Below are 25,486 nucleotides of genomic sequence, written 5' to 3' on the forward strand. Positions count from 1 at the left end.
ATAAAATATCTTAAAAGCTATCTTATTTCTCTCTTACAGAATATTCCCTCCTACATACATTATTTAACTCTCATTTAATCCTATTGGGGAGAGAGAGTCCAATCTTTGTATCCATGTGACTTCTCCCCTTAATGATTGGGTAATGATATGTTGTTGGTGCCGCTGTACTGGAGCTTGTTACGTTCTGATTGCAAGTGAGTTCCAGTGAATTCCCATGTATTGGGCACAGAGAGACAGAGCAGAAGATTTGGAGACATTTCTTTATTAAAAGACAATACATTTCAGTGACAGGGGATAAAGCGAGACCTATGTAGGAAATGGATCCGTTATTAAAGTGCATATCCCGACTTTCCTGCAGTCAGGCATTTCTATCCCTAATACCCAGATCTGCACTCAGAGCAAATACCTGGTCCCACCTGAACCCTCCCCCCCAATGCACATGGGTTCTGATCAAGCAGCAAGTAACAGTGAGTGGACACTCATGTGCTCATTACACACTCACACTGGCCCTGAAATGTATCATGTAACAGTGAGTGTAACACATACACACACACACACAATGTAACCGAGTATACATAAACAGAGGTTGAAGGCTCCCTAGTCATCAAATAATTTTACATTGATTATTTCAGAAAATACCTGAGAGATAAAAAAATAAATAATCTGTATAAATAATATTTCCCCATCACAAAAAAATTAGAACTTCATAGTCTGAATTTTCTTACTATATATCTATACACAGCCATAGCCACCTGTATACTCAGTATACACACACACACACACACACACAGCCATAGTCGCCTGTATACTTAGTATATTTACACACACAAACTGGGTACTGTACCTCGTTTACAAACACCTTAGAGAGAAATGATATAAAACACAATGGGGTGAATCTACTAAAGGGTACATTTTTTGCCTATAAAGGCTTTGCACACTTCACGCCACTTCAACAGGAGTAAATTTGCAACCACTACGCTAATTCACTAAAATGCGAAGTTGCGTCTCAACAGCCAAACGCTGGCGAAGTTTCACTAGAGTTACTTTGTCAGTGCGAATAATAGAGATCTTTCACTAGTGTTCATTTCTGCCTAGCAAAACTTCATTAGTACACTTACGCTTAGGTCAATTTGAATAGGGCACATATAGGTCATATATATGTCTTTATTAGAGAAGTGCAAATAAAGTGCAAATGCTTGAAGGCCACTTATAATTACAAAAGTCCAAGGACGCAAAATAAAAGTTAAAAAGATCCTCTAATGTCCTAGACATGAGCCCATCCTAAAACAAATGTGCCATGCCCATCACATGGTTAACACAAAAATCTGTTGAAGGCAATCCCACTTTAAAATCCCACTTTTTTTTTACAACTTTCCGGCACACAGGATATGATGTCACTGACATAAGATCGAGGAGGGTGTAGCTTTATCTTATCAGTTCACCAGGTCTAAGTTGGTGAAGGAAACTCTGGCGAAATAGGTAACGTTCTATAATATTCTCAGTTTAGTAAATTTGCAGATTAATGTTCATTTGCCTGGCGATAGGGCGCGAAACTGCACTCTTTCGCTAGTGAATTGTCCGCTACGCCTGTTAGTACATTGCTGATGTCCAATGGGATTTCTGGTGAATTTTCTCTAGAAACGCCCACTTTGCCCTTTAGTAAATCTACCCCATTGTGTCTCTGTCCCCAAATCTGTTCCCAGTTGCAGGTACAGAAGGCAGTGTGTGCCACATACACCAGGTGCCCCATCACTTCTACACAGTCACTGTGCCCACTGCCCATGTCTCTCAACTTGTAAACTCACCAGCACACACTCACCAGCACACACTCACCAGCACACTCACCAGCACACTCACCAGTGCACACTCACCAGCACACACTCACTCACAATCACACACAATAGACAGGAGGCTGCTCAGTGCTCTTTGTATCTGTAAAGAGAAAAGAAAGATGAGGAGAGAAGTGAATCACTGATATTGGGAAATAAATGAAATCACAATGAAAGGGAGAGAAACATGTGACTTTAATAATGAGATAATTAGTAATAATTAGTAATAGAGTCAGGCCTAATAGAATAAAGGGGTGAGGGCGAGATGAGTATGAGTACAAGAGAGAATGACCCCCCATCGTATTCTAACATCACCAACTCGGTCTTTTCCTGTGTAACCCACCGACTGCCCTTTTACCCCCTACACTTTCCCCTTCCAGACAAACATGCAGAGTAACTAATACAGAGCCACAGGGAATACACAGGGGGTGCAGGGAAATCAGGAGCTCACTAGAGACACCTGTACATGGAAAAGTGGCACATACTGTATGAATATATTCATTTGGGGTATTTATAGGGATATGGGAGGGGGAATGGAAGCAGACACAGGGGGGGTATTTATAGGTATATGGGAGGGGCAGTGGAAGAAGACGGGATGTGTACAGGTGGGTTACTTGCCCTGTACTTACTCTGTAGTCTCCTGTACGTTTGGCCGGTGGCAACTTAGTTCCTTCCTTATGAGCCGCACCAGAAACTGAGGAAAGAAACCACACCAATATTTTAGTTTTACTCTAACAAGCTCAATATTGTATCTAACCAATCACAGGGCACACCTGGTTGCTATGGAGCATTGCCATAGCCATTTTGGCTAACGGCCAAATATAACAGTGATTATCAGCCACTAATAACGTGGGCATTTCAGCATTAGCAGTATGACTGCCCAACCTCACCCAAATCCCATCAGCCTGAGAAGAAACCCCTGCAACCCTTGGCTAATGCCCCATTAGGGGATGATATTAACACTGTTACATCCATCAGCCCCTTCTGTCATAATCAGTTCAATCCCCTAAAGAATCAGACTGGGTAGGGGTTGCATGGTGCTCACCAGCAGGGCAAGAGCATCACTCAGCATGAGCATAAGGAACACATTGTCCCATCCATACGGAGACAGAAGTCCGGCAAGCAGTGGCCCCAGCGCAGCACCTACAGGGGGACAAAAAGGTGTGTCAGGAAGGTAAAAATGCACAAGAGTAGCCATGGGTAATAACATGGGGTCAGTTTAAAATAAGAGCTTCAGATAAGAATCTAGGGAAAAGCTGTGAGAATATAATTTGATGCAAGGGGGCAACATTTCACTGAGAGGTAGAGAGAAAACCAGAATGGGAAGCCTCTTGTGCAGCTTCTAGATCGAGGCAGTGAGTTAAAAGGATTCTGGTATGAATTTATAGGGTAGTTTTTATCACTATATTACACTGTGTATATTGCAAATAATTCATTCTATGATTTCAAATGTTGTTCTTGAACCAACAAGAGCTGGATATTGGTGTAGGAGCCATGTCAGCTCATTGAGTCTGATCCTGCGCTTTCAGAAAGAGGCAGCACTGCACTATGGAACTGCTTTCAGATAAGCTATTGTTTCTCCTACTCAGTGTCACTGGAGGAGTCTCAGTGGGACTTGGATTTTTACTATTGGGTGCTGTTCTGATATCTACCACTAGGTTATGGGAGGCATTTTTTTTAGCAATGCAGGTGTCAGGGAGCTGTTATCTGGGTACCTTCCCATGGTGCTGCTGATGGGCTGCTGGGGGGAAATAAAGGGTTGATATCACTCCAACTTGCAGTGCAGCAGTAAAGAGTGACTTAAAGAGATACTGACAACTGAAATTAAACTTTTTTTTACATCTATTGTAATATTGGCTTTGCAAGCTACTTCTAACTTTGCCATAAAGTATTTGCATGATGCTTTTACATTACCTGTCTGATCTCCCATGTTCCTGTATGAGGGGGCTGCCATATTTGTGCAGCAGGAGTCCGTTAGCATTAGAAACTGTAACTAACAGGCTGAGATGGGACAGTCAGGTTGGCAAAGTCAGAGTGTCAGAGTGTCAGAGAGTCAGGCTTAGGAACTTCAACTAACAATTATATACAAAAACAAACCTCTCAGCAACAAATGATCAACATGACCTATAGGTAACATTTAATGTACATTCATATGCTAAAATTCATTTTTTAGTGTCAGTATCACTTTAAGTTTATTAGAGTACAAGTCACAAGGCTGGTGGCACCTGGGAAACTAACAACATGTCAAGTCCCATTTTAAATTTCAAAATTAAATATAAAAAAAATCTGTTTGCTCTTCTGAAAAATAGATTTCAATGCAGGATTCTACTGGGGGAGCACTATTAACTTTTGTAAAAAGGATGCTTTCCCCTGACAGACTCCCATTCAGTAGGGGGGTAATTAGATAGAGAGGGGAAGTATGTTAGTAAGGGATGGGGCAGTAGGACAGAGAGAGGCAGTAAGATAGTAAGGGATGGGGTAGTGAGATGTAGAGAGGTAGTTGTTTAATGAAAGGGTGGGGCAGGGTGGCAGTAAGGAGGTAGCACAGTTAGACTGGAGTACAAGGGGCACATACAAGGGGCAGTTTTTGGTGTCACAAAGGGCAGATAAAAGAGAAGCAGAACACTGTGACTCACCCACAGACCCAGTCCCATCGATAATGGCAGTAACAGTGGACAGAGCATGAGCATTGCCTTTCAGAGATTTGTGGGTCCCCTAAGGAGAAAAGGGTAAGTAAGACACATAATGCTCATGGGACACAGTCACCAGTTCCAAAGAGCCCCCAGTTCCTCCTCCCTTGTAGCCCATTACAATGGAAAGGGAACATCACCCAAAGTCCTGATATACAAAATCACCCCAACCTTTCCCAATGCCTACATATGACAATAGCTAGGGCTTTTAGCCTGGTGAGAGGGGGATACACAGCCACATAACATGATGCAAAGGTCTCTCTACATTTGGCCACTAGTAGAATTATACAAGAGATATATGGGGATGTGAGGAGAAGGTCCCACCTGAAACATGGAAAGGAATCCAAACCCATAAAACTCTCCCACTCTCCCTAGCAATGTGTCCCTATCTGTATATTTACCCCCCCCCCAAATCCTGATGTTGCTTCCTATTATTCCCATTGTTGCTATTGGAATGCTGTTGTAGGGCAATTGCCCTCAGACAAAGGTTGCAGCCTATGTCAGCTCAGAGTCAGACTGACTGTGGTCACACGCTGGTGTAAAAGGGGCATTAATGAGGGAGAGGATTCTCTAGGGTGACAACCCCCCATGATGGACAAGACCCCCCTAAACTCACCAGATCAGCAGACACAGCCGTTGTAATGAGAGCGTAAGGTCCATTCACCAGAGCCCCAGAGACCAGCAGCATGCCTGTGGGAGTGACAGTGCCCCGTCAGTGGAATAAGAGACACCACAATCACATGGTCACATACGGATGGGGGCTATGTGCTAATAATAATTATTATTGTGGTTTGTTTATACAGCACCAACATATCCCATTTCCCATAATGATCAAATGATCCCCACAGAGATACTCACATGGGGCAGTGTGATTGGGGTACTGGGAAATATGGGGATAATGCATACAAATGAGATGGGGCAATATTTTGGGGACTTCCTGGGATACTCACCAACAGTGAAATTTACCCCCATGTTACTGACCGACGAGAAGAAATACAACTACAGGGGGAAAGAGATAATATGAGTGGGTAATTCAGTCTCTCACACTCTAAGTCCCTCACCCCATCAGTCTGCCACCCTCTCACCCCATAAGTCTCTCACCCTCTTACCTCATTAGTCTGTCACCCTCTCACCCCATCAGTCTCTCACCCTCTCACACCATTAGTCTGTCACCCTCTCACCCCATCAGTCTCTCACCCTCTCACCACACCAGTCTTTCACCCCATCAGTCTCTCACTCTATCAGTCTGTCACCCTCTCACCCTTTTGTGCTGTTACCCCATCAGACCCAGCATATCCTGTACTGTACATGTTTACAAGAGGGGTCAGCCTGTAACTGACTGTGTTGCCTGCAGTTTATATTTTGGGCCCTCAAAGTGTCACAGGAAGTGAGTGGCAGAATGAGGGTACTGGTGGTGGAATAAGGGAGCAGAATTAGGGTGCTGGTGGTGGAATAAGGGGGCAGAATGAGGGTGCTGGTGGTGGAATAAGGGGGCAGAATGAGGGTGCTGGTGGTGGAATAAGGGAGCAGAATGAAGGTGCTGGTGGTGGAATAAGGGGGCAGAATGAGGGTGCTGGTGGTGGAATAAGGGAGCAGAATGAAGGTGCTGGTGGTGGAATAAGGGGGCAGAATGAGGGTGCTGGTGGTGGAATAAGGGAGCAGAATGAGGGTGCTGGTGGTGGAATAATGGGGCAGAATGAGGGTACTGGTGGTGGAATAAGGGGACAGAATGAGGGTGCTGGTGGTGGAATAAGGGGGCAGAATGAGGGTGCTGGTGGTAGAATAAGGGAGCAGAATGAGGGTGCTGGTGGTGGAATAAGGGGGCAGAATGAGGGTACTGGTGGTGGAATAAGGGGGCAGAATGAGGGTGCTGGTGGTGGAATAAGGGGGCAGAATGAGGGTGCTGGTGGTAGAATAAGGGAGCAGAATGAGGGTGCTGGTGGTGGAATAAGGGGGCAGAATGAGGGTGCTGGTGGTGGAATAAGGGAGCAGAATGAAGGTGCTGGTGGTGGAATAAGGGGGCAGAATGAGGGTGCTGGTGGTGGAATAAGGGAGCAGAATGAGGGTGCTGGTGGTGGAATAAGGGGGCAGAATGAGGGTACTGGTGGTGGAATAAGGGAGCAGAATGAGGGTACTGGTGGTGGAATAAGGGAGCAGAATGAAGGTGCTGGTGGTGGAATAAGGGGGCAGAATGAGGGTGCTGGTGGTGGAATAAGGGAGCAGAATGAGGGTGCTGGTGGTGGAATAAGGGGGCAGAATGAGGGTACTGGTGGTGGAATAAGGGGGCAGAATGAGGGTGCTGGTGGTGGAATAAGGGGGCAGAATGAGGGTGCTGGTGGTAGAATAAGGGAGCAGAATGAGGGTGCTGGTGGTGGAATAAGGAGGCAGAATGAGGGTGCTGGTGGTGGAATAAGGGGCAGAATGAGGGTGCTGGTGGTGGAATAAGGGGGCAGAATGAGGGTGCTGGTGGTAGAATAAGGGAGCAGAATGAGGGTGCTGGTGGTGGAATAAGGGGGCAGAATGAGGGTGCTGGAGGTGGAATAAGGGGCAGAAATTATACTTACTGTGGGGGCAGCACAAAGTAACATGAATCCACAGGTGGTGGCACGCTTTTGAGCTTTATCAGAAATGACTCCAGCCACAATTCCACCTAAAATAAGAAAATAATTCATTGGTCTGGATTCCATTAGAAAAAACACCTCCATCCTCATTTGATTGCCTGCACCAGTCTTTCAAGTTCCCCTAAATCTTTTTTCCCAACACGCAAGAATACCAACCATCCCTTTCCCCTAATAAATTCCCTTTCCCGAGCCCAAGCTCAATGCCCCACCATTGGGTTTTGTACAACCTAGTCTGAACCACTGTCCAGTCCTCAAGCCACAGACTGTACACTCCAAGCCTGGCTGCCACAAAGCATTGCATTTCTTGTATCTATTATATCAGTGGGGGTGGGGCATATCTACATGAACGTTTCTAATGAACCAATTTGTTATATAAACATATTCCTCCTCCTTAGGGGTTAGACTTCCCTTGACACCTGCACACGTTCTCTTGCTTGCCATGAGTCAGCCAGTCCAGAGTGTGTTCTTCCTAATTGGCTGATTTTTTCAAGCTCAGAAAAGACTTAGCTGAGCAATCCAGAAGTCTTTATACCTCCCTGTCAGGCCCAGACTGGCAATCTGTGGGTTCTGGCAAATACCAGAGGGGCTGCTATTAGGTGCCATAGAAAGTCAGTATTTAGTGGGCTGGTGGGGGTTGTTTGGGCCTCTGTGTGGGCTGATTGTGCCTCTGTATAACTGAAAAGCCAGGGCCTATTTTAATTCTCAGTCCGGACCTGCTCCCTGTGTAGATCTGCCCTCAGTAACCAATCTATTTCGTTCCACCACATTCACTAAATCCGCATCCCCAGTTCAACTATTTTCATCTCCAGTCCATTGTAATGCACCTTCATCCTGTTTTCTCACCAGTGCCCAGATAATATGGGAACCTCACAAATGATTTAATCAAACATCTGCATTCTAAGCTCTTTGCTAAGGGGGCACTCTTCTGCTCAAGGGCAGCAGCTTCATTGTTCTGCTTGCAACACTGGTTCAAAAGAGCAGCAGTCCGGTGGTTAGACCTGGTATCATCTCACCGTTCCTGTGCCAGCTGCTGCATGTCTGCCACTAACTCTGCCACATGCTAAATAATGTGATAAGGACGTACGTGAAAGTTTGTGTCGTGCGTGAAAGTTAGTGAACCCGTTTACATTTTTTATATTTTCATATGAATGTGACCTAAAACATCATCTGATCTTCAAACAAGTCCTAAAAGTAGATGAAAAAACTTGGTTAAACAAATGAAACAAACATTCTTATATTTGGTCATGTATTTATTGAAAAAATAAAGATCCAATAACATTTCTGTGTGTGACTGACACTCAGTATTTGGTGTGAACCCCTTGTGCTGCAATAACTGCAACTAAATGTTTGGGGTAACTGCTGCACATTAGTCCTGCACATCGATGCGCAGGAGCCCATTTCTCCATACAGAACAGCTTCAACTCTTGGATGTTCGTGGATTTCCTCACAAGAACCACTCCCTTTATCTCTTTCCACAACATTTCAATTGCATTAAGGGCAGGACTTTGTCTTGATGCATGTCCCACAGTTCACGGACAAATGTCTTGACATTTTCCTTTAAAATTCTTTGGTATAGTTCAGAATTCATTGTTCCATCAATGGTGGCAAGCTGTCTAGGCCCAGATGCAGCAAAACAGGCCCAAACCAGAACACTCCCACCACCATGTTTCACAGATGGGATAAGGTTGGAATACAGTGTTTTGCTTTCTCCAAATATAACACTCTATATTTAAGCCAAAAGGTTCTATTTTGGCTTCATCTATCCACAAAACATTCTTCTAGTATGCTTCACATTGTCCACATGATCTTTGGCAAAAAGTAGAGGGTCAGTAATATTTTTGGGGGAGAACAGGGACTTTCTCCTTCCTACCCTGCCATACACACCATTGCTGTTCAGTCTTCTCCTGATGGTGGACTCATGAACATTAACATTCACCAATATGAGACAGGCCTTCAGTTGCTTAGAAGTGACCCTGTGTTCCTTTGTAACCTTTTGTAGGTTGGAGTTATCGTTAATGATCGACCACTTCTCGATAGGTCTTGAATTTCCTCCATTTCTACACAATATGTCTGACTGTTGATTAGTGGAGTCCAAACCTTTTAGAGACAGTACTGTAACCTTTTCCAGCTTTATGGGCATCAACAATTCTTTTTCTGAGCTCCTCAGACACCTCCTTTGCTCTAGCCATGATGCCCATCCACAAATATGTTGTATGTGTGATCAAGCTTTGCTGGGTCCCCATTCTTTTAATAAAACTCTCACTCACACCTGATTGTCACCCCATTGACTGAAACACATGCCTCTGATTTCACCTTCAAATTACATGATTATGCTAAGGATTCACTTACTTTTGCCATGAGCAGAAATGTTATTGGATCGTTTTTTTCAATAAATACATGACCAAATAAATAATCATGTTTCATTTGTTTAACTTAGTTTAACTGGGTTTTTTTCATCTACTTTTAGGATGTTTGAAGATCAGATAATGTTTTAGGTCACATTCGTATAAAAATATAGACACATGACTGTAGTGGGATGGACTTGGCATAGATTACCACCCTTGCCCTTGGTGTCAAACCTCCCAGACCTTAATTCTCTCTTTTGAAAAAAAAGTACATAAAAGCCCTTGTGTAACTCAATATCTAGGATCCCATCCAAAGTGCCCAAAAATGCAAATGTGCCCTCAAAGAAGTACCTACAACTCACCAATAATTCCTCCAACATCAAAAAGTGTTGAAAGGTCCCCAGCTCGCCGTACATCCATGTGACCTGGAGGAACCAATCAGTGATGGTCAGATCAGGCTATATAGGGACACAGGAGGAGTGATAAAGAGGCCTTTATGGGGTGGTAGGTGGAGTTATAAACTAAAAAGGGTTAAATGGGGAAACATGAAGTGATGATGGACAGATTAACTCAACCCATGGGGTAAAACCTGTGGGAAAAAAAGAGTATAAGGAAGGGACTTACCCACATTTGTGATGTAAAGGGGCAACCAGAAGAGAAACGTGTAACTGACCAGTTTAGCAAAAAGCAAACACATGGAGAATTCCACTACCCCCTGCAGAGAGAGACACAAAGAAGGACATCACATGACTATATATATATATATATATATATATATATATATATATATATATATATATATATATATATATATATATATGCTTTCCATATATAAACTATATACAATAAGCACGCGTGTAATTTCTGTATACTGTCCCCAACATAATGTGCCTATCGTCATATTCTCTCTTTCATTACTAATGCCCCCTTTACTTACTCCTCCCATTCTCCTCTCCATCCCCATTTAATCTTCCCACTGCACCTCCTTCTCTTTCACATTTCTAACTTGTGACTGCGCCCCCATTTCTTTACCGGGATTTTGAGTGCCCCCAGGAAACTGATGGCAGCAGATCCATTTCCTGGAATTTTGATCTCTTTCTGTAGGACAATGACATGATGGGTGGGATAGATGGGAGAAGGTTCAAGAGTGTCCTGGAGCTCCTGTTCATTTGGGAAACCAGAGAAGAGACAAGTGATGATGAGGACACGGAGACAGAGGCAATAGAAGCCTAAAGAGCAAGTGATCTGAGCAATTAAACAAATCTGTGTTCTGTGGTGCTGATTCACGTGTGCCCAATTGCAGGCATTGGGCCAGTATAATTTCAAAAAGAAAAAAGGGGTTAATAACATGAAAACTCATGGACAAGATGCAATTTAATTAAAAAAAATGTATTTTAATTTAAATAAAAAAAATATCTGTTTATCACGAGAAAACTCTACTGAAGTCTATGGGGAAAAAACTGCAACTGAATTTAGAGAAAAGTTTTTTCTCCTCGAATTACATCTCGTCAATGACTTTTCTCGTGATAAACCATGAGATAACTTTTTCTCACTGAATTGAATCTGGCCCATTATGTGTTACCCTGGCAAAAGGGCATTGTCCTTGTGATTTGCTTAGGGTCGCTTAGGGTCCATAGGGGTGACTTGTTGCCATGCCAACAACACATTTGAATTAAAGGGGTTGTTCACCTTTAAACTGACATTTAGTATGATGTAGAGAGTGATATTCTGAGACAATTTGCATTTGATTTTCATTTTTTATTATTTGTGGTTTTTGAGATATTTAGCTTTTTATTCAGCAGCTCTCCGGTTTCCAGTTTCTGCAGTCTGGTTGCTAGGTTTCAAATTACCCTAGCAACCGTGCATTGATTTGAATGAGACACTAGAATATGAATAGGAGAGGCCTGAACAGAAAGATAAATAATAAAAAGTTGCATTAACATTGTAAAACATTTGTTTCCTTACAGAGCATTTGTTTTTTAGATGGGGTCAGTGACCCCCCCCCCATTTGAGTCAGAGGAAGAAAGTGAATAATGTATAAACTATAAAAAATAAATAATGAAGACCAATGGAAAATTTGCTTAGAATTATCCATTCTATAACATACTAAAAGTTAACCTAAATGTGAACCACCCCTGCAGTGCAGTCTCCATCATTTCCAGGTTGGTCATTGACTCACCCCAGACACACTGATAAGGACCCTGTAATATTCCTGCCAGACTGACTGTGGTTTGATTGGATAGTATGAGGATCCACACAGATCCATGGCCAGGTAATTCTGTGACTGTGTATATGGGGCATTGGCCAAACTGGGAATACAGACTAACTGAAATTTGTGGTTGGGGTTAAGTTGATGCCCTCATAATCCCATCATGGTCCATACATACAATCCCATCCCATCTTGTCCCATTATCCCCTAGAATCACTTTGGTCAAAGGATTGTATATATGGGAATCATTGGTTAAGCCGGGAGTGTGTGTATTAGGCCACTGGCCTCAACTGCATAAGCGTCTCTACCATCCAACAAATCTGTCCATTGGGCCAATCACAATAGTCCTTCAGGCCCAGTGGAAAATCAGATCATTACTACCAATATAACTGCCAGTCTAGGATAGTGCTGAGACCGACAGCAACCAATCAGAACTCCAGTAATGATAATAAGTAATTATACAGTATTGGTTCTTATGGGTTAACATGGAACATTAAAAAAAAAACTTCCTCCCCTCCTGGTACCTGCTGCTCTGGAGGCTCTGTAATCTGTAGCAACTTGTTCTGGACTTTATATATATGGGAGCCTTGAGGGGCCTGAAAGAGGAGAGAAGATTGTAGGAAAGGTTTTAATTCACTTGGAAGAGCCATTTTCCAACATGGCAGCTCCCACCCATGGGTATAAACACAAACACAGAGAAAAGGAGCTCACAATAAGCTAAACAGCATGGCAGCTCCCATCCATAGGTATAAATACAAATATAGAGAAAATGGGCTCACAATAAGCTAAACAGTATGGCTGTTAGAATGTGGAATGAAGAAAAATATGGCTACGTTTAGCATTGTCTATCACTAGGGAAAACAATGTTGGTAGTATCTGTGTATTGAAGGAAGGGAGTAGGGATAATAATGAAGATAGAGATTGTGATTTACTCACCGGTGTGGGCTCAGACTTAATATCCTGAGGGTCTAGAAAGGAAGAAAGGGAGACAGCATTAGTCCGATAAATGTATGGGACGTCCCTGGTTTGGCTCCTGGGAACCCGATCCCCCTTATGGACTAAAATAACTGCAGTGACCTTTGCCCCCTATTACCAGTCATCCTGACATTTTATCCAGGGGTTGATGGTACCACCCAGCACCCATATCACACTGGCTGGTTCTCCCAAAATACAACTTCATCTGCTATGTTATTTTATTATTTAATGGCCAATAAGCAGAGCCATAGGCAGATGCACAGACACACGGACAGGCAGACAGGGTGACAAATTGATTGGAAGAATTCTATGTGCGGAAGAGGAAGAGGACAAGTGGGAAACAGACAGACTGACAAGGAATCCAAGGGATGAGACAGGAAAAAAAGAACATGGACAACAGACAGACAGGAAGTACTCACGCTCTACAAGGAAGAGGAAGCAGACGATGCCCATGAAGGAGATGATCATTCCGGGTACCAAGAAGGACATCCCCCAGCACGTTGACACCCAGTATCCGGCAATAAGAGAGCCCAGGATGTTGCCAACTGATGTGTGCGAGTTCCACACTCCCATAATGAGGCCTCTCCTGGGGACACAGATAAATACCCCAAAAATAGTTAACCTTTGTCTAATAAGTACCATCAGACCTTCTCCACCCAGGGCTTCTGAGTAGTATCACCCTATACCAACACAGGACTTACTTTCCTTTCCCAAACCAGTTTCCAATGCAGGTGACAACGCTCGGCCAACCGGTGGTCTGAACCAAACCATTCAGTACCTGAGGAGGGCAAAGAACAGGGAGGGGGCATTTAGCAAGAGTCAGTTAGGCAGTTGTTGAAGGGTAATTCCCAGGGGCATAACCAGGGGGTCTATTGTGGAAGAGAATACTAAGGGGATATATTACAAAAGGGAATACCCTCTTGTCCAGGTGGTGCGATAAACTGGGGGAATGCCCAGGAGCTTCATCTGAGAATGGTGAGGTGCAGGCCATGACTTATTGTGCCACTTGGGGAAAGAGCATGAGTATTGTTGGGAATAACGGGTACTTACCTGTATGATGATGTAGTAGGACAGGTTGTGTATATTGTAGAAATATCCAAAGCCAAAGAGCACTGTGAATAAGCCACTGGCCAACATCCCGCAGGAGAGGAAGTACCTGAGAGGCAAGCGCTCCCCAATCATCCCACTGGGGGGCACAGAGAGACAGAAATGAGGTTCAGCCAGAGGTAAGTGCAACCCTGCTACTCATGGGGTTAGACCATAGGGGTACAAAAGAGAAGCAGCCTATCCCACTGCAGACTGGAGAGGGGCCAAGGCTTGAAAACCACAACAATTAACAAGGGGGAGGGGCTCAATGCTATGTTGGCTCAGTGTGAGTGCTGCCATGTGGGAACACTATGCAGGAAATGGCATTACAAATATTTAAAGGGACAGTAAACACAGGCAAGAAACAAGTGGATTCTAAGCTTGTTGCTTTGTAAAAATTGGATTGTTTTACTTAAAAAGAGTTTTCTGCTCCGAGCAATCATGATGACATAAATACAAGAATATCTATAAATGTGGCTTCTGGACAGAATAAAAGATGGCAGTATGTTTTATGTCTGTTCTTTATGCTAGGAGAATGTAATGTCTAATTATAAATGGGGCACCTTTTATTTCAGTGGGCAGAGAGTGCCCCATGGTGCGAATGGAGTCAAATGATAAGGATGACTCTAGTGCACCAAGACAAACAGTTACAGAATTAGAATGGCACCCCCTAGTGCACACAGAGACACACAGTTTGATATAGAGAATGGCACCCCCTAGTGCACAGGTGCATTCCAGCTTGTACTTACCTGAGGAACATGCCAATAGCATAGGCGCACAGGAAGGAATAGTCCAAAGCCCCCAGGAGCTGCTTGTAATTCTTCTTATCTGAGGACACATAATGGGAAAGCATAGCAAATAAGATAAAGAGAGGGGAGTGACAAGGGAGAGGCAAGTAGGGGTCACTTTCTAACAGCATGGCTGGAGAGGGAGGTGCATTAATGTGCTGCAGAGGGTGTGATTGAATCTGTACGGGGGAAAATATGCTTTGGAGCAGATGTGACTGAAGATGAGGGATGCTGTGAAGGTTAGGCAAATGATGGGTCATTAGGGGGCAGCTAAGTGGTTTGGTCATTTGGGGGGCAGATGAGAGTGTTGGGGTGTTTCTGTGCAGAGGCAGTGGTGGGCAGGGTGAGATTATTAGCAAAGAATTATGATTATATCTCCAGATCTTACCAAACGGGGCCCAACCACAGCGAGATGCATTCTGAACTGAGTGAAGGGGCCCTTGATTGAGAATAACAAACTCCTTGTAACTGTGGAGCTCGACCTCATGTGGCTCTGAGCAATGTCTGTGCAGCTCCCCCTGTAACACAAATCACTTCCTTTGAGATAAACACTAGATTGTAAGATCTGCAGCCCCACTATATTCACTTGCTTTGTTGTGTCATTGTTCCACCTCATAAATATACTGTATATCCCCCATAAATATACTGTATCCAGTGGCTTAACTAGATATTACTGGACCCTGCAGCAAATTAATTTTAGGGCCCCCAACATATCCAAAGGTTGTCCTGTTTTACCAATATTTACTGAAATTGCTCATTATTTGGGCCTCATAGGGCCCCCTATACCTCCTGGGCCCCTCTGCTTCCTCTGTAGTTACGCCCCTGACTGTATCTTTTCCCATAAATATACTGTATATCCCCATAAATATACTGTATATCCCCATAATTTATACTGTATATCCCCCATAAATATGCAGCATATCCCATAAATATACTGCATACCCCCATAAATATACTGTATATCCCCATAATTATACTGTATCTCACCCATAAATACCCCCATAAATATACTGTATTTCCCCCATAAAAAAAACAGTATACCCATAAATATACTATATACTCATATAAATATACTGTATCTTTTCCCAAGCTCCTCCCCTTCCATCTGCACCCCATTTCTGATGCTGTCTGCCCACCAATTATCCCCCCATACCCCAACCCCTCCTTTCCTACTTACCCCTGCACACAAATCATTCCTTTTTCTATTCCCCCTGCACTCAATTAATTCTTTCCCTCCTGCACCCAAACTACTCATTTCCCTACTCCCCCTTGCACCTCAACTGCTCCTTTCCCTACTCCCCCTGCACCCCACTGCTTCCTTCCCTACTCCCCTTGCACCCCACTGCTTCCTTCCCTACTACCTCCTGCACTCCAACTGCTCCTTTCCCTACTCCCCCCTGTACTCAATTTCTTCCTTTTTATTTCCCCTTGCACCCAACACCTCCCTTCCCATACTCCCACTGCACCCCAGCTGCTTCTTTCCCTACTCCCCCTGCACCCCTTTCCTTCCTTACTCTACTTACCTTCACTATTGTGATTGGCTTTCGAGACAAATGAAAGCTGCAATAAAACAGGAAGGTGAGAACCAGAACCAGAGCCCGAAACCTGTAACAGAACATATCAAAAATGTAATTGTCACATGGAAATTTTACAGCCTGTACCCCAGCAAAGTAGGAGGAGCCCTTCCCAAACAAGAGCCCCCAAAATACCATTATAGTGGACGTCAACCCAACTGGATGGTTCTGTTCTTGGTTCAGCTTGATACACCAAAGTCAGTGTTTTGGATCTCCTAGTACATTCCATTCCATGCCTGTTTTCCTTGATTCTAACCGTGCCCACCAGTACCTATCTATCTCACCCTAGCAGCCTCTTGTTTCGACCCCCTACTCTACCTGCTTTTGAGAATCTTCAAAGACATATCCGACAAGAGTGCTCTAGTCCCACCCACTGTTTGAGTTACAGCCTCCCTGCTCCTCCCACTGGAAACTGCCATCGGAGTGTTCTAGTCCCACCCACTACTTGAGATACCGCCTCCCTGCCCCTCCACCTGGAAACTCCCATCAGAGTGTTCTAGTCCCACCCACTGCTTGAGTTACATACTCCCTGCCCCTACCACTGTAAACTCCCATTAGAGAGTTAGGGTCAGAAGGAGATCTAGGTGAGTGCTGTCAGTAAAAGCAATGGGAAAAAGATGGATCCTAGACATTGATACCAATGGTTCCCTGATTAAGTATAAAGTGTACATGGGGACAGAAACAGACATTATCACACGTAAGAATGAAAGCAAAATTTAAAAAAAACATCAGTGCTTAAAGTGGACCTGTCACCCAGACACAAAAATCTGTATAATAAAAGTCCTTTTCAAATTAAAAATGAAAACCGATTTCTATTTTTTATTAAAGCATTCATAGCTGTTGTAAACTCATTTAAAAATCTCAGCTGCCAATCAAATATTGTCTGCCCCTCCTCTATGCCTTAGGCAATTACTTTCACTTTCCATTCAGTACTTCCTAGATGTCACTGCTCTCCCCACATTCCTCCAGTTCTCTTCACCATTTAATTGTGTACTCAGGGTATGGGGATGGACATCAGGTCCCCCATTCTGGTGCAATAACAAAATGCTGAGATGATGCAAGGCTTGTCTTAATAACAGTGTCCACAAAATGGTTCCTGCCTGCTCGCTATAATAATGAACTCCCAGACTGAAGGAAACAAGATTCAAATAATTTATATAGAGTGACGGGTCCCCTTTAAAGGAAAACTATACCCCCAAAATGAATACTAAAGCAACAGTTTATATCAAATAAAGTAGCATATTAAAGAATCTCTCCAAACGGGTATATATATATTTAGGTAAATATTACCCTTTTACATCTCTTGCCTTGAACAGCCATTTTGTGATAAACTCTGTGCAGTAGAGATGTGGGTTTACCCACGGGTCGGGCGGGTTCGGGCCGACCCCTGGACAAAATGCGCGAGAAGAGCAGGAGAAGAGCTCACGCGCGACCCGCGCATTTTGTCCAGGGGTCGGCCTGAACCCGCCCGACCTGGCGCCGGAATTTATAGACTTCCGCCTGCCCCACCCGCCCCCTTTTGTGATGTCACAGCGGGCTCAGGTCGGATGGGGGTCGGGAGTGGGCAGGTTAGGGTCGGGTGCACATCACTACTGTGCTGCCTCAGAGATCACCTGACCATAAATACTACAACTATAGCTGTAACAGGAAGAAGCGTGGAAGCAAAATACAGAACTCTGTCTGTTGCTCATGTGACCTAACAAGTATAGTTTGTTTGGTGTGTTTGTGTGAACCGTATATCCTTAAGGTGGCCATAGACTCAAAGATCCGCTCATTTGGTGACATCGCCAAACGAGCGGATCTTTCCCCGATATGCCACTAACGGCATGGCTATATCGGAGGTAATTCGAACGTTCGGCCGAAGGTGGGTTGAAAATCAAACCTTCCCGATCGATATAGTGGCCAAATATCGATCGGGAAGACCCATCGGAAGTCCCCACACACGGGCAGATAAGATGTCAAATCGGTCTAAATGACCGATATCGGCAGCTTTATCTGCCCGTGTATGGCCACCTTAAGATCCCAGGGGGCGGTCCTTATTTTTTAAAGGGTGTATTTACAGGTGTAGGGAAACTGACAGTTACCTTGAGATTTCACTGAAAGCTGGTGCAAAGCCAAAAGGCATGTGCCAGTGGCACAGAGAGAAAGAAAAGGAATTGACTTACATTGAGCCTTCAACCAATGAACCTTGAGCTGGGGTCCATTCCTCATAGTAGAGGAACAAAGAGCCCCTTACATTGTGCTTGGATCCCAAAAAGGTTAAATGAAAACATAAGGAGAGAAAATTTTCCTGGCTAAAATGGCAAATACAAAATGATTTACCATCCACAATGCCTCATATGGCACATTCATCTCACTAAGCAGAAACTTGTGCACCTTTAATACACAATGTAAAAGGTATGAGTGTGAGTGTTGTGTTCAGCCCCAGAGCAATGCAATGCAGAAACTTGTTTTACTTATTAGTTACAATTGTATCTCAGTGCAGGGGCTGACCGTTCTGGGCTCTCTGCCAAAAAGACTCTTATTTTAATTAAGTTTCATAAACTTTGTATGTTTATCTGGCATCAGTGCAAGAGATCAGAGAGAAACTCAGGACATTTCAGCAATAATCTGGGATTGTCCCATAGAAAATGTTCCAATTGGGAGGTATGGGCTGGGGAAGCAGTGGAAGAAATGTGGAAGAAACTGGAAGCAAGCACTGCCTCTGATGATCATCTACAATAAGTGATAACTGGAAGGAAGTGTTACTTAACAGAAAGGGAAGTAGATAGAGGGAACAGTCTCCCAGCAGGAGTGGTGGGACTTAAGCTGGCCATAGACACAAAGATCGGATCGTACGAATCCTCGATTCATACGATTTTCGGACCGTGTGTGGAGAGTCCCGTCATTTTTCATCCCACGGAGATCGTCGTTTGGTCGATCGGACAGGTTTCTGCCGGCTGCCGATAATATCTCTGCATGTATTTCCGATCCGAAGACTTTTCAATAGGAGACTGTCACCAGCTTTTTGACGGACATAACTTTCGTACGATTGCTGTCAGGGGCAGAACATCGGCTGATCTGTTCTTTAACTACTTTATTTGATCTGAATGGTTAGTGGCAGGTCGGGAAATGGGAAAGTCCGATCGTTTGAGGATCCGAACGATCGGATCTTTGCCTCTATGGCCAGCTTAAAACAGTAAAGGAACAAGAGGGAGAGTGAAAGTGAACATAAGGAAGTTCGACTTTACAGAAAGGGGGATAGATACAGGGAACAGCCTCCCAGCAGGGGCGGTGGGACTAATACAGTAAAGGAATAGGAGGGAGAGTGAACATAAGGAAGTGTTACTTTACAGTAAGGGGGATAGATACGGGGAACAGCCTCCCAGCAGGGGTGGTGTGCAGTCAGTAAAGGAATTCTCACAAACATGGGAGAGATACAAAGTGTAACACATAAGTACAAATAGCAGCCAGCCCAGGTTCAGAGTTGAAAGAAAATGTCAAGCCTGAAGCTGCCCATAAACCTACAGGTTTGGAAACCTCATCAAATAGATCTTCGGCCAATAAGGCCTTCTTGTGCAGGTACATATCGAGCTGATCCAATTGTAGGGCCCTTGGGCCAATCATCAGATGACAGTGATGACATTGAGGTTGTGCACTGCCAGTTGATCTTGTGATGCTGATTCTGTTAATGAGTGGCTTGGATGATTTCTTGGACAGACATAATATCAAAGGCTATTGTGATACTAAACTGTATAGTTAATATAGATATGGGTATATATCATTTAAGTGAAAGTATGGAGGGGTGTGTGTATGGGTGCTGGGTTTTCATTTGGAGGGGTTGAACTTGATGGACTTTGACTTTTTTCAACCCGATTTAACTATGTAACTAACTATGCAGCCCATTGGGAGAGAATAAATGTGCCAATGTTGTCCCCTACCAAGAGAGGTGGAATAAGTGATTCATTGGTGTAGAGGCAAGGAGATCATAGGAAGGGGTTCTTTACTGTAAGGTTTTACTCTGATCGATATGTGAGTTACAACATACAGTACAATGTAACAATAGACAAGTGATTCCAGCAAAGAATCAGCCAATTCAGTGCTGAGCTACCCCTGTCCCAAATCCCTTGTGTGCCCCCCCTGGGGTACATTGCATCACTGGAACAGGGCAGGTGTATAATAAGTAAATGATTACTTGGAGAACACTTCATAAATTTCATGGGAGCAACTATCAAATTTCACCCTTTTTGTCTCCGTTTGATTTAGGTTTATTTTCCAAAATTGAGAGAAGATCCCTAACTCCTTATTGGAGAAATAAAGGTATCACCCAATTACAACAGGCTGCAGATGCTAGCTCAGAGTTACCTTTATCCTGGGAGATTGTTAAATCTAAATTTGATCTTAATGAATGTGATAGATTTGTACATTTAAAATTTGTAACTGGTATTGATCTTCTCAAGCAAAAAAAAAAAACTCTATTGCGATTGATCAACTCCCTATTTGTAAAATGATTCAAAATATCATAGATGATCCATCTTTAAATAGAATTTAACTATTACCAACTTGTGTTAACGACCTTCTCTCAATAGTCATCATCCTTTGCTAAAGGTGGCGAGGATTTGGTCATCTCTTTTGGGAATTGATATCATCCCGTCACCTACTATCATCCTTAAAAAATTACAACAAGCTTATCCAGTGTGAGAACTGGAGAGTTCAACACTTTAGATTGGTCCACTTGAGTTATGTTACTTTATTTAAATAACCCAGATGGCTCAACTTACTCTAGTTACCCTAAGTACAAGGAAAAAAAAAACTCAATTCTTCAATGTCTGTGGAAATGTCCAACTCTTTTTGCTTTATGGGAAAATCTTGTGAGTTTCCTTAAGAAAAAACGACATGTTGCTTTTAATCTATCTCTCTGAGTCTTACTAGATTTACACATTAAAGCTGGCCATACACTATACGATCCGCTTGTTTGGCGAAACCGCCAAACGAGTAGATCTTTCCCCGGTGTGCTACATTCGGTTAATCTGAACGGTCGGCCCTAGGGCTCAACAATCAGATTACAACGGGAAGCAATGGGCTCAGACCGGTCGTTCGCCTAAAAAATTAAACCTTCCCATTCAATTTCTTGGCCAGATATCAATCGGGAACACCCGTCGGAAGCCCCCATACACGGTCAGATAAATTGTTGAATTTTCTTTAATTTGCCAGTGTATGGCCACCTTAACTCTGCAATTTGTTCTATACCTAAGGGTTGGGGCAGACGGGCAGATTCGGGGAGATTTAGTCTCCTGGCGACCAATTGCCTCTTCCGCGTGGCGACAATCTCCCCGAACTGCCTCCCGCCTGCCTTCCGTCTGCTTGAATGAAGAATCGCCTGCACTAATGCACTCGCGTCGGTTCGATTTCCGAAGTCGCCTGAAGTTTCCTCGTGAGGCAACTTCGGGTGACTTCGAAAATTGAAGTGCCGCAAGTGCATTAGCACCGGCAAATCTTCATTCAAGCATGCGGAAGGCAGACGGAAGGCAGTTCTGGGAGATTGTCGCCCCGGCAGAAGAGGCGATTCGTCGACAGGCAACTAAATCTCCCCGAATCTGCCCCAACCCTAAGGGAAAGAACATTGGGAAAAATGAACCTTCAACCAATTTGGTTTTAGCAGCAGCTCGTAAATCAATATTCTTGTATTGGATTCAAGAGAAATCTCCTGATTTAAAAGACATTTTATCAAGTCTACAGGATGCTGTCAGTTTTAGATATGGAAATTTAGCAATTAGAAAGACATTTTTTGAACAGTTGGTCCCTTATTTAGATACTTTCAATTCTAATGACAAACTGATGGTTAATAAATTCATGTTAAATCCCGGAGAGCATTCTATTCACTGCCCCTTGATGTTCCATAGGTTACTTATGTTATCATCATTCATTTCTTTTAATGATAGAGAGGAAAGTGTTATTCAGTTTGTTCATTTGCAGTTAGTTCTGGAATTTGCAATGTTTTCTATATTACATTTTACTTTGCATTGTAATCTATTTGTTTTTATCCATCTCAAGTATGCTAACTTACTTTTGTTGTGCAATTATTATTTGTCACTGTGCATTTGCCAATAAATCCAATTGGAAAAGAAAGAATAAGTAAATTAAATATCTGTTTAGAAGAGGAAGCTATGCCGATTTGCAACAGTACTGGATAATGTACAGTAAATCATAAGAGTTTCTGTGCCTTTAGAAAACAGGTCTGATGGGGCTGGGGCAGAGGGTGGAGCAGTGGGTTATTAAGCAGGATTGTGGGTACAGTATTGTCCCATTCAATGGTCTGATCCCCCCCATACTCACCACTGATCCCGGGACAGGGACAAGAAGAGACGGATCCCCGGAGGCAGCGCAGCCATGAACTGGTCTCAGGCACAAGGTTCCTATTGAAAGAAAAGCCAGAATATGGGAGATAAGCAAATGCTCATGGGAAAGGTACTTAATGATTACAGAACTATGATGGGAGTCATTTTCAATAAAGCACACATTACCTAAAGTATCAAAACAGGAAACAGGTAGCTGATTCAAAGAGCTTACACTCAGCCTTTGGGGGGGGCTAGCAACTGAATCTCAGTAAGAAAGAAGGTTCTGACTGAGATTCTTTGTAGGCCCTGACATGTCAAGTACCCAGAGGCCCAATACATTCTGCCATTTGGCATAAAGCCACACAATGGCAGTAGCCGGGCCGCACTATTTCCAGGAGCAGTCACTTCCCTGTGCGCGTTTCACCCTCTAAGTATCTCACATTGTTTCTAGTGACGCAACTGGGCTCACTCCCAGTTCAGCACCCAATGTACTGACAATGAACTGTTTCCACCCTGAATACACTTGACTTTACCAGGCAGTTACTTGGGAAATGTCAGCCTCAAGGCCCAGTTTATATCATATGCCTTTAAGTGCATGGCATCTCCATATTGGTTTTTTTCCAGTGGTGAATCAGAAACAATTGTGTGAAGAATGTGAAACCTCTTCTAATATCCCTGGTAAATTGCTCCACATTCCAATGTATCTCTAACCTTGAGCACATTCTCTCTATAGGCTTTTTATGATCTGAATGTCCCAGTGCCCAGTGTGATCAGGGGCCCATGTAACTTTTCTTTAATTACTATTTCTATATCTTTTCTATTAATATTTATTTTATTAGTGCTGCTGGAGAAAACGAAAGGCAAGGCGCGTGTTTGCTCCCGGATGAGCGCGATCTTTACTTATCCAGACCTCAGAGGGAGGCAGTGTCAATGTAGCTTAGGGGCCCCCACATGTCACTGCCCCACTGCTCCTCTCTAGGACATGCAATTCGGTTCTGGGTTCTAGATGAAACAGCGCAGTAATGAAATACAGAACGTACAGAGAAGAGCGACTAAGTTGATAAAGGGAATGGAAGGGATCAGTTATGGGGAAAGGCAAGTTGGGGTTGGTTACACTGGAGAGGAGACAGTTAAGGGGGATATTATCACTATATATAAATATATAAGGGGGACAGTAATGAAATAGAGAAAGTACAGAGAAGAGCAACTAAGCTAACAAAGGGAATGGAAGGAATCAGTTATGGGGAAAGGCAAGTTAGGAATGGTTACACTGGAGAAGAGACTATATATAAATATATAAGGGACAGTAATGACATAGAGAAAGTACAGAGAAGAGCAACTAAGCTGATAAAGGGAATGGAAGGGATCAGTTATGGGGAAAGGCAAGTTATAAATATATACACAAAGGACACAGACACATCACACAAAATCCTTATAGATGAAAAGAGAACTCAAGATCCCAGTGCATATTACAGTTCATCTCCATGTAGCGAGACGGAAGGGGAAGTGATAGAATTCTCGTTTGGTTTCTTGTTGCCCTTCTCTTTGTGCCGATTAATGCCCCTTTCACACTCCCTTGTGAATCCCTAAGGTTGTGCCTATGCAGCCCCAGAGAGTCTGTAAGACCCCTGAACACAGACAGAGGGCTGACACAGGAAATCACGGGGTCTGTACAATGAGAAGTTTGGGGCCCTCCATGACCAGCACAGTGAAAGCATCAGTGGGGCCCAGATATTGCCATTATTGTTCAGGAACAGGAAGCCCAGAGGGACTAGAGTTGCCCCTCCCTGGTGGCAAAACCTCCAGCCCTATGAGCAGTGCTCCCTAAATAGATGCCCCCCCCCACAGCAGCAAATGATACCCAGAATGCACTGGGATGTGTGAGCCCCTCAATGCCCCCAATCACCTGTATTTGTGCTGCTCCTGGTAGACTGCGTGTGACTCTGTGCAGGTCTTCCGGTGGCTCTGTCTGTAGGTTCTGGTTCCTTTAGTAACTGTCACTTTATTTTACTTCCTCATTCAGCTCCTAACCACCTGCAGCCTCGCCTCCTCCTCCTCCTCCCCCCGGCAGCACCCAATCCTGTCTCTACCCACAGCACCCAGCAGTATAACAGCACCCAACTTCTCCCTACTAACAGCACCCACCACTTTCCCTGCACCCAGGATCTCTGTAACTTATCACCCAGCTCTTTTGTGTAAGTCACAGTGTGGTGTCCCTCTGCCCCTCATCTATCTGTGTCACTATGTCCTTCCACCCAGTTCCATCCCCTCAGTCTCACTGGCGACTGGTCGGACCGGTTTGGCTGGACTGAAGATTGAGGAACAGCCGGGTGTTGCTCACTGACTCACTGGTGTGCCGACCTGTTTGTCCTTCTGTAATTTCTGTTTATCCTCTAGTAGAAGCACTACCCAGAGCATTCCTATTGCCTGATACACTGAGGGGCTACAATACACAGGGAAGGGGGCTACAGGCTCAAAGCCCATGTGAACACATGAATTGTCATCAATAGAAAAAAAGATTTGTACTTCACATCTATGAAATGTGCAATTACAGTTCCCAGAATCCACTGACAGACAATGGCCTTTTGACTGGCTGCCACATATTTGCAGTTTAACCCTGAGGCTCAACCTCCCTCTTTTTGCCACGTAATGATATGGAAGGGTTGTTCACCTTTAGGACAAATACACACAAACCTACTAGTAGCAGATACGGGCCATGGCTATGAAATAGGGGATGCAATTGTACCAGGGCCTGCACCCCCTGCGAACCCGCCTGCAGTTCATGCGAGTGCATATGCACCTAATAGTAGCTCTGTGTGTCTTTACCCTTAAAGTAACTCTTAGTATGATGTAGAGAGGGATATTCTGAGACAAAATGCAGTTGGTTTTCATTTTTTAGTATTTAAGGAATTTGAGTTATTTAGCTTTTATCCAGCAGTAAATAATGAAGACCAATGAAAATGTGTCTTTGAATAACACTCCCTATAACTCCTCCTACTGCTCCATATAACCCTCCCTATAATTCCTATGTGAGTGTGTTCCTGCAAGCAGC

The 25,486-nt window shown here is 43.8% G+C and overlaps 1 protein-coding gene across 1 annotated transcript; it reads right to left on the bottom strand.

The window, feature by feature from the left end:
• Positions 1 to 246: 246 nt before the first annotated feature.
• slc37a1.S (solute carrier family 37 (glucose-6-phosphate transporter), member 1 S homeolog) lies at positions 247 to 24,657 on the bottom strand. Its single transcript, NM_001091083.1, is given in 20 exon segments — positions 247 to 1,932; positions 2,459 to 2,523; positions 2,875 to 2,972; positions 4,466 to 4,544; positions 5,136 to 5,209; positions 5,470 to 5,518; positions 7,084 to 7,169; positions 9,848 to 9,910; positions 10,110 to 10,200; positions 10,518 to 10,646; positions 12,219 to 12,290; positions 12,631 to 12,662; positions 13,089 to 13,255; positions 13,371 to 13,447; positions 13,720 to 13,855; positions 14,505 to 14,583; positions 14,932 to 15,061; positions 16,067 to 16,148; positions 22,433 to 22,512; positions 24,341 to 24,657. Coding segments are annotated over 19 exon segments (1,581 nt in total). The 5' UTR covers positions 22,489 to 22,512; positions 24,341 to 24,657; the 3' UTR covers positions 247 to 1,916.
• Between the last annotated feature and the right edge of the window lie 829 nt (positions 24,658 to 25,486).

Source organism: Xenopus laevis, chromosome 2S (assembly GCF_017654675.1).
Source record: "Xenopus laevis strain J_2021 chromosome 2S, Xenopus_laevis_v10.1, whole genome shotgun sequence".
Classification (NCBI taxonomy): domain Eukaryota; kingdom Metazoa; phylum Chordata; class Amphibia; order Anura; family Pipidae; genus Xenopus; species Xenopus laevis.